The 10,477-nt window shown below is 43.9% G+C and overlaps 1 protein-coding gene across 1 annotated transcript in view; it reads left to right on the top strand.

Annotated features, from left to right (window-relative positions):
* LOC135220871 (SH2B adapter protein 1-like) overlaps positions 1 to 10,477 on the top strand; it is a gene marked incomplete in the record, with an annotated part of 324,700 nt that overhangs the window by 118,137 nt on the left and 196,086 nt on the right. The window contains 1 exon segment of the mRNA XM_064258463.1: positions 8,519 to 8,622. Coding sequence (XP_064114533.1) covers positions 8,519 to 8,622 — 104 coding nt within the window.

Below are 10,477 nucleotides of genomic sequence, written 5' to 3'. Positions count from 1 at the left end.
CAAAATCCCTCTCTAGAGAGGTGCCGTTACAACATCTACCTTCCGCTCGCTACTACTACTACTACCTCTGCCCGAAATCTTCATTCCTGAAATAGCACTTCTCGTGTCTGCATGCGCCATTTTTCACTGTTCCCAGGAAGTGTTTTTTGGCGAAGCATATCTTCTCAAGATCTCCAAGCTTCTTCATCTAAGTTGAGTATTCCATTTATCGTTTTTGAATCTCGATGGGGCACGATGCATCCAATTTTGGCCCTTATTTTAAGTCCTTTTGTCCTCATGAGCCGGGTATGATGCTCTTTCGATCTGCCATTTTGGGTGCATGACTGGCGGCATGCGTGATTATTTCAGTTTTTATATCGTGATGTATTTTGTCCACCATTTAGCACTTCACTATTTAGGCTACTGTTTTCGTATTCTTTTTCATTATTCTCGCTCCTGTCGATTTCTGGAGCCTTATTTTTAGGGGTTTTATCCTTACGTTATTAGCCTATTATAGGGCCCATCTTGCTCCTGACATATTCTGAGGCCTTCTTTTTCACGATTATCTTACGTTATTAGCCTTTTGGGGGACTTTTTCATTATCCTCAGCCCCTCAGGAGCGTGTTGGTTCCCCTTCGTGCGTACGGTTATATGCTTCATACATTATGCGCGAGTATTGTGTTTTTTGGCATTCTAGGCTAGCCTAGCAGTACGCCAGTTATTGTTGGAGAGGAAGATTCCTCTTTCTTTCGCGGTACTCATGCATGTATATTTCTAGTGTAGTTTTCGATTATAGTCAGTAATGCACTTGATTATATGCACTTTTGTGATAAACTACTCAAATAATTGTATTACTTTGATGAGGTTGGAAGTTCTTCGCGATGTCCTTCCCTGGCCTAGCCGACCAGACCTAGGCTAGGTTTTGGAGGGTAGGCCAGGCGGTCTTGTATATCCCTCCACCCTTGTGGCTCCTTTTACCGCCACCCGACCAGGCAGTTATGTTTGCTTGGAGGGTGGTCCAGGACACAGAGTCTCTCTCTTGTCATGCTTGTAGGGCCTAGACCTATCGTACCTGACCAGATCGGAAGATTCGATTTTGGAGGGTTGAGTTAGGTTCTATCCGTCCTCTTCATGACGTCCTTTTTGGGGCCATACTAGCCTACCTGACGGGATCTGTACTGATCTCGGAGAGTTAGACTGGGATCTTAGCTTGATGTGTTCCTCTCTCTCCCCCTTCCCCCCCCACCCTTTTTGCAGTTCTTCCAGTAAGTCCTCATCAATTAATTTATGAATTGTCTTTGTTGAGTGTAGCCTGGGCCATTGCCCCCTTTAGGGTGTCAATTGGCCTACCGTCTTCTGCCCCCTTTAGGGTGTCAATTGGCCTACCGTCTTCTGCCCCCTTTAGGGTGTCAATTGGCCTACCGTCTTCTGCCCCCTTTAGGGTGTCAATTGGCCTACTGGCTTCTGCCCCCTTTAGCGGTAGGCTAGTTTACGGCTCCCGAGAGGTGGTTTTCACCGATCGGTTGCTGTAGCCAGGCGACACGACTCGTCCACTCTCCTCCAGACACTCCCCACCCCTGTCCCGGACTCGTTCCGACGCTGCCTAGTTAGCTCACTGCCCAAGTAATCCTACCGATGAACGACAGCTAGAGCATAGAGCTAGGCCCAGGGGATTAGTTGGAGGATATTGGGTGATTAGTAGATTATGTAATCTCTATTGGTATGTCTCCGGGGCTGTGTGTTTTCTGGCGAGGTGGGGTCTCTGATCACACCTGCCAGTAGGCTATATGCCGGATTGTACGTACCACTGTTCCGCCGCTGTTTTCCGTACTCCTCTATGTTATCGCTGCTTCCCCACTCCAGTGGGGGCAGAACTGGGCTTAGAGCTGCATTTCTAATTGACTTGGAACTGCTTCTCTTCTCTGGTGCGATCAGACTCAGGCCTAGGTTTTACCTACTTTCCCTGTTCTGCTCGTATCAGCCCAACCCCACCGGTTCTAGCTATTGTGATAACGAGATTATGGATTCCGAAGTAGGCGGAGACATTCAGAGATTAATGTTAAGAAAATTTTTTATGTAACCTCTGTTGGTATGTCTCCGGGCCTGTATTTATTCCGGCGAAGTGTGGTCTACCATCACATGCGCCAGAAGGTATACACCAGAGTTCTACGTACTGTTGTTCCCGCCGCTCTGTTTTCCATCTTCTAGGTTATCGCTGCTCCCCACTCCGGTGGGGGCAGAACTGGGCTCGGAGAATGTGCCTACAATTGGTTAGGTTTCGCTACTCTACTCCGGTGCGATCAGACTCAGGCTTAGGTTTTGCCTTATTTCCCTGTTCTGCTCGTATCAGGCCCTCTCCGCTGGTTATAGCTTTGACGATACCCAAGTATGGATTCCGGAGCAGGCGGAGACATCCAGAGCTTTTTAATAACAAGTAAGTTGAAGATTATACTCGATATTGCCTTTAGCTGGTTAAGTATCTAGTTGAAGTGTACTCATACTGCCGGAATTAACTCCGGTAGCATTATCTGACGATACTCATTTATCTTTCCAACTTACAGATGGTCCGATGCCAGGAGACGGGTTGTCTGGCCGTCCTGTACAAGCCGTATGGGCATGAGGTCTGTTTGTCTCATGCCAACTGCGCCATCCACTTGGAGGGACACGCGGTCTGGCACCCGGAAACCTGCATGGTGTGTTACGACCTAGTTAGGATTGTAACAGATGAGTCGGTAGGTAGCATACTCGCCTCATTGGGCTTGTGTGATGTGACGGAGGAGGTGGCGGCCATCAGCCTGCACCGAGAGCCTATGGCCACCGAGGAACAGGATGTAGGTAGGGAGGTAAGTGAGGCAGGTTGTCGTGGGACTAGTCTTCCTTTCAGTCCAACTCCTCCTTCTTCTCCTCCTTCCTTTCAGGGCTTCCCTGTGAAGTCCACTTCCACTTGGAATAGGTCGGGCTCGGTAATCCCCAAGGTAAAAACCTTGAAGACGAAGTCCCTGCCGAAGGCGGGTAAACCAGCCAAGCCTTCTCCGGCAGACTCCGCCAGGTTGTCATCGGCTCCCAAGCCTTCGACTTCCTCGGCTAAAGCTACTCCCCCACCCAAGGGGTCGAGAGCTAAGTCTTCCAAAGTCAGACCAGCAGAGTCTGGCTTCGACCAAGAGGCTTTCGCTAATCTTCTCATGCGGAAGATGAGGCGAAGTAGTGGACTTGAGACTCGAATCAATGTCCACTCAACTCGCCTCAGGTCTAGAGACATCGGGCTAGTCCATCATGTCTCTGACTCAGAGGTTACAGGCCCAGGAGGAATTGGTGACCAGATTCCTCCCCTCTGGAAACACACCGCAGTCCTTTGCTGTGCCGGACGCGTCCAAGGTTCCGCCATTTGAGAATAGCAACCCGTGGCGGTTGGCTCTGCATGCCCCGTTTTCAGAGGGCAAGCTTACAATTGAAGGTTGCGTAACCCGACCCGTGGAGGACTATGAGTTCTTCCCGCCAGGCCTACAATTCCCCTTCTCGGGCTACGCTAGACTAGCCGAGAAAGCATTGGTCAGGGTAGACAAGGTCCCGAAAGAGACGGTTATCTACCCTAGGGATCAGGCTCAGTCGGCAGGGGTCCGCACCCTCACGGAATGGGAGTGTATCAACACCAAGTTGACACCCCACATAGGTTGCTATACCATGTTTGTTGCGCCGGATGACGTTCCGACTCCTTGCACGTCAAAGATTGCAGAATTGACACTGCAAGCCGGAATGGAGGAAAAACCTATGCCTCAGCTAAAAGAGACGGAGGCTACCTCTTTGCTCTTTCCCGGAGACCTAGAGTGTTGGGCTGGCGGCGCTCCAGCTACGTTCACGGTGGGCAAACTCGACCCGGAGTGTGCCTCCACACAATTCAGTGAACGTTTGCCTAGAATTCCGGACCCCATGGTTAAGGCGGAATTCGAAGCAAGATGCAGTCTGACCAGGTCAATTAACTCAGTCACCACTGCAGAGTTGACAGCTACGGTCTTTGCAGATGAGCCTCTATTCTGGGTCCTGACAAAGTCACTATTACAGACCTTTCAATCGGACCTGTATGATTTTATAGTGGCTAGACGAGCCTGCAGGAAGCATGTCTTTGCTAATGCTTCCATCAGGCATGAGCCGAACAAGATCATAAAGGCGTCAATCTGGGGTGCCAACCTCTTTCCTGAGGACATGGTTAACAGCGTCCTCAGCGAGGCGGCTAGAGCTAACCAGAACCTTCGTGTCTGTTGGGGACTTCCCTTCAAAAGGAAGTTTGAGACCCCAGACCACAATCCAAAGGTAGGAAGAGGCCTAGGAAGTATCAGCCTTTCCAGACCTCTCAGTCTCAGACAGTAGTGCAGGCAGTTCCTGTCTCCCAGATCAACAAGCCTTTGACATCTAAGGCACAGCCACAACAACAGTTTGTTCTGCTGCAGAGTCAACCGACTCAACAGCCTTCGAGTTCGGCCGACCTTGTAACTTCCCCAGCTTTCAGCGCCTCCTTTGAATCACAAGGGGCATTTCGAGGCTTTAATAGACACGCAAGGAGTAGCAGAGCCAGAGGTGCCTTCCGACAGAGAGCTGGCTCTAGAGGCAGAGGCTTCTGAGGAGGCAGAGGAAGCAAGACCTCAACCAGTCAATGAGGCTCCGCAGGTTGGCAGGAGACTGTACCTCTCCCGGGACCATTGGACCTTCAGTTCGTGGGCCCACAGTATTGTATCGAAAGGTCTGTGGTGGAAATGGAAGAAAGAGCCTCCTCCACCAGTCAGTTTTCTCCAGAATCCAACGACAGACCTTCTAGACTATGCCAAAGACCTTCTTCAAAAGAAGGCAGTAAAGAAAGTCAGTCACCTGAAATTTCAAGGACGGCTGTTCAGTGTACCAAAGAAGGACTCTGACAAACGAAGAGTGATTCTGGACCTGTCCCGTCTCAACTCATACATTCAATGCGACAAGTTCTGCATGCTGGCCGTCTCGCAGGTGCGGACCTTACTTCCCCGTGGGGTCGTCACCACCTCTATTGATCTTACAGACGCTTAGTATCATGTACCGTTAGCAAGAAACTTCTCTCCATACCTAGGCTTCAAACTGGGAAAACAAGCTTACTCATTCAGAGTCATGCCATTCGGGTTCAACATAGCGCCCAGAATATTCAACAAACTAGGAGAGACAGTAGTTCAAGAACTTAAAGCTCCGGGGGTAATGTTAGTAGCTTACCTAAACGACTGGCTCATTTGGGCAACCAATGACGAGGAATGTCGCAAGGCAACAGCCAAAGTAATAGAATTCCTAGAATGCCTGGGTTTCCAGATAAACAAGGAAAAGTCCTGTCTCATTCCGGCGTCTTGCTTTCAATGGTTGGGAATTCAATGGGACCTAACCACACACAAACTATCTCTCCCGCCAAAGAAGTGTAGAGAGATAGCGAAAGCTATGAGACAATTCCTCTAGAACAAACGGGCTTCTCGTCGTACCCAAGAGAGAATTTTAGGTTCTCTTCAGTTTGCCTCAATAACAGATGTTCTGTTGAAAGCTAGACTGAAGGATATGAATCAGGTTTGGCGGAAAAGAGCCAACAAGTTCAGAGACAAAATCTCCTTGATTCCGCCGATATTAAAGAAAAGACTCCGTCCATGGACGGAAGTCTGGAGTCTCTCCAAATCAGTACCACTACAATTTCCCCACCATCTCTGATAGTCCACACGGACGCCTCTCTGAGCGGTTGGGGGGCCTACTCCCAGTACAAGAAGGTTCAAGGAACGTGGTCGAAAACATTCCGCCAGTTCCACATCAACGTCCTAGAGACAATGGCCATTTTTCTGACCTTGAAACGACTAGCTCCAGTCAAGAACATTCATGTAAGACTAGTCTCGGACAGCACAGTGATAGTTCATTGCATAAACAGAGGGGGCTCCAAGTCAAGCAAAGTAAATCATGTAATGATTGTGATATTTTCGTTGGCAACGAAAAATCATTGGCACCTGTCAGCTACTCATCTGGCAGGAGTACGGAATGTCATTGCAGACTCACTATCCAGAACAACTCCGCTGGAGTCGGAGTGGTCCTTCGACACAAAATCATTCCATTGGATTTGCCAACAAATCCCGGGCCTTCAGGTAGACCTCTTCGCCACGGAGTCCAATCACAAACTTCCGTGTTATGTGGCTCCCAATTTGGATCCTCTAGCTCACACCACAGATGCGATGTCCATAGACTGGAACAATTGGTAGAAGATTTACCTATTTCCGCCAATGAACCTCTTGATGAAAGTTCTGCACAAACTCAGATCTTTCAGAGGACAGGTAGCATTGGTAGCACCCATCTGGGCGGAGAGCAATTGGTTTCCTCTTCTACTAGAGTTGAATCTCCATCCCAGATGGATTCCCAACTCAAAACTGACTCAAATAGTACAAACTCGGACTGTGTCAGCTTCCTCAAGAATTCTGAATGCCCTAACTTTATGGACTTCATGAAGTTTGCAGCACAGAAGGATGCTAGTATTGACCCACTAAACATCCTGTTCGTGGAGTCAGACAAAAGAGAATACACACTCAGGCAGTATGATTCAGCAGTAAGGAAGTTAGCCATCTTTCTAAAAGAATCAGTTGTCCAGATGATGACTACGAATCTGGCGATTTCATTTTTTAGAACTCTGTTCGAAAAAGGCCTAGCCGCTATTACCATTACTACGACTAAATCTGCCTTGAGGAAGATATTTCAGTTTGGCTTTAATATTGATTTGACAGATTTGTACTTCTCGTCGATCCCTCGAGCATGTGCTCATGTGAGACTGGTGGACCATCCTCACACGGTCTCCTGGTTTTTAAACGATGTACTCAGGTTGGCTTCAGTTACTGATAATGAATCATACTCATATATAACCCTTCTCAGGAAAACATTATTTTTAATTATTTTTAATGAGTCTGGCCTCAGGCACCAGAATATCTGAATTGTTGTCTCTCTCTAGAGAACAAATCATATTGATTTCCTCCCGTCAGGAGAAGTTCTGCTCTCCCCAGATCGGAAATTCCTAGCAAAGAATGAAGACCCACAAACAGGTGGTCTCCATGGAAGATTGTACCTCTCCCACAGGACCCATCATTATGTCCTATCGTTACATTAAAATCTTATCTGGGCAGAACTTCTGAAAGGTCTTCAGGTCCTCTTTATTAGAGAGAAAGGTGGAACCATTTCCTTGAAGGGAATCAGACAACAAATTCTTTTATTTTATTAAACAAGCCAATCCGGATTCAGTCCCTCATGGCCAAGATATCCGGGCAGTGGCTACCTCAGTTAATTATTTTTATAATATGAACTTCGAGGATCTTAAAAGATATACGGGTTGGAAATCCCCAACATTATTTAAACGCCACTATCTGAAGAATTTAGAGGCCCTTAAATATTCGGCAGTGGCTGCAGGGAGCATTGTCTCCCCTGATATGGCCTAGTTTTGTAACTCTATATTTGTATTCCATTATTTAGCTATTATTTGTTCTTTTGATACTCACTCTCACCTACCTGCCTCGCTTGTAATCCCTGCCTTTCTGCCTTGTTCTGGTCTGGATTGCTCATCAACCCACTCCTGGACATGTACATAGTAGTTCATATTATTTGTTTTTGTGTTCATTACCTGTTGTTTTTACCAGGATAGTATGGATTTGGTCATATTTGGCACTTTTTACCATTTGTAACTTGCTATTCTTACATTGGTTATTAAAACATAATTTTAAGAAAATTTTTATTTTCCTTATATATTTATAAAAATTTGTGGTTTACCAAGCTTGTATGGCCAATTGTCTGTTACTATTTCACCGGCCGACACAGGTCGAACCCAGAAAAGGGATTTTGACAAAGGAAAAATCTATTTCTGGGGGAAGACCTGTGTCGCCCGGTGAACCCATCCCTCTCTTCTCCTTGTCCCCCGCCCTTTAGCTGGCCCAAGCTTGGGTGTGTATTCCAGGAATGAAGGTTTCGGGCAGAGGTAGTAGTAATAGTGAGCGGAAGGTAGACGTTGTAACGGCACCTCTTTAAGGGATTTTGAGAGGAGACTTCTAATTGGCAAAGTATATGTGGTAGTGGCTTCCACTCGCCCTTGTGCTATACCGACACCCTATAGGGGTGAGCGAGCTGGGGGTAGTAACTCCAGCATTCCATATGGCTTTTTTCTCTGGTATATTTTACCATCTATTTATACCTAGAAATGTGTGCTACAGGAACATTTCACCGGGCGACACAGGTCTTCCCCCAGAAATAGATTTTTCCTTTGTCAAAATCCCTTATTCAAGCTCATTGATGTCATATTATTATTGCAGTTAGCCCAGGACCTAACGACTACAAAGTTGTTTTTATAATAGGATGAAAAAATACCATTGTAGTTCTATTATTATAAAGGAATAGTATGAAAAAATTATCCATACCTCTGAGCTTAATAACAGCTCTTCTCAAGCTGGTTCATTGTAGTTCTAAAGGTGTTGCTGGAAGTGATAAAATTTGATTGGAATCTTTTGCTAATAATAAAATTTCTTTACAGGCTGATAGTGGGAATGAATGGGTAGTTGAAGCTCAGGATCAAGAGGATATGAAAGCATGGCTAACTACTATTATTTCATACTGCTGTGCAAATAACAAAGAACAGTAAGTAGCATACAGTACTGTGTAGGTTAACCCTCTTACGCCGAAGCCCTAAAAATCAAAATCTCTCCTGTATGCCGGCGCCGGTTTGGAGTGAGCGCGGAAGCGGAAAAAATAATTTTTTCAAAAAATCACAGCGCGCTTAGTTTTGAAGATAAGGAGTTCATTTTTATTGGCTCATTTTTTTTTTCCATTGCCTGAAGTTTAGTATGCAATCATCAGAAATGAAAAATAATAAAAATAATATCATTATCATATGTAAATAATGCGATATATGGTAGCGAAAAAAAAAAAAAAATTCATAGATAATTGTATTCAAATCACGCTGTGCAAAAAACGGTCAAAGCTAACGAGTTACTTTTTTTTCCGTTGTATTGTACACTAAATTGCAATTCTTTTGATATATAATACATAGTGAACAATAAAAGCCAACACCGGAAATATTATCACAAATGATGTACGAATTCGTAATGTGCGGACCTAAAAAAAATAATGTTAGTTTTCAAAAAATTCACCGTAATTCTAAGTATTGTTCTTGAGACTTCCAATTTGTTTCAAAATTAAGACAAATGATTGAATATTACGATACTGTAAGAGTTTTAGATTAGAATTGCAGATTTCGACCATTTCGGACGAGTTAAATTTGACCGAATGTCAAAATTTTTATATATATATTTCTTTATATGCACATATTTCGGAGATGGAAAAAGCTACAACCTTCAATTATTTTTTATTGTATTTTTCATGAATTTGCGCACATTTTGATATATGAATCTCTATAAAAAGGCTAATATGAAAAGGAGCAAATATTAGGATAATGCGATGTACGTATTTCGAACTTGCGGCCGCGAATCGCGCGCGTAAGTGAAGGTAAATATATTTTTCAAAAATTCACCATAAATCACAATATTGTTTTAGAGACTTCAAATTTGTTTCAAAATGAAGGGAGGAAAAATGACGGAATATTACTAGGCCGTAAGAGTTTTAGCTTACATTGCGTTTTTCAACTATTTCGGTCCCGTCAAATTTGCCCGAACGTGGTTTTTTTTTTCTTATTTATCGTGATTTATATGCAAAATATTTCGCAAAAAGAGAAAGCTACAACCTTCAATCATTTTTAGTTGTATTCTACATGAAATTGTGCACTTTTTCATATATAAAACTTTAATGTAACCGCTAATTTTAAATGGAGTTCCAAAACATTTCGACAATCGCACAAAAAATTAAAAAAATTCTGATTTTTTCGGAAGAGTTACCGCGCGAACGTAAGGAAAAAATGTTTTTTTTTTTTTTTTTTTTTTCATAAATTTCACCATAATCAAAATATTGTGCTAGAGACTTCCTAGACGTTGCAAAATGAGGTAAATGATTGATATTACTAGAATATAATAGTTTTAGCCTTACAATTGCGGTTTTTTCGACCATTTCGGTAGAGTCAAAGTGACCGAATAAGTTGAAATTTTTGCACTTAACGGTTATTTTTATATGAAAAATATTTCGAAACTGATAAAGCTACAACCATGGGGTTGTTTTTTGTTGTATTGTGCATTAAATTGCACACCCCCCCCCAAATTTCATATATAAAAACTTTATGTACGGCAAATTTAAAAGGGTGCAAACATTATGACAATCGCACGAAAAAATTTATTGGAAGAGTTATCGCATGAACGTAAGAAAGAAAAAAGTTTTTCTAAATTCACCATAAAATCGAAATAATTGTGGTAGAGACGTCCAATTTGTTGCAAAATGAAGGCAAATGATTGAATATTACTATAATATAGAATTTTAGCTTACATTGCGTTTCTCTACCATTTCTGTAGAGTTAAAAGTTGACTGAAGGTTGAAATTTTTGCACTTA

This window comes from Macrobrachium nipponense, chromosome 2 (genome assembly GCF_015104395.2).
Source record: "Macrobrachium nipponense isolate FS-2020 chromosome 2, ASM1510439v2, whole genome shotgun sequence".
NCBI lineage: Eukaryota > Metazoa > Arthropoda > Malacostraca > Decapoda > Palaemonidae > Macrobrachium > Macrobrachium nipponense.
Note: the sequence above shows the minus strand (reverse complement) of the source record. Positions and strands in the feature narration are given on the sequence as shown.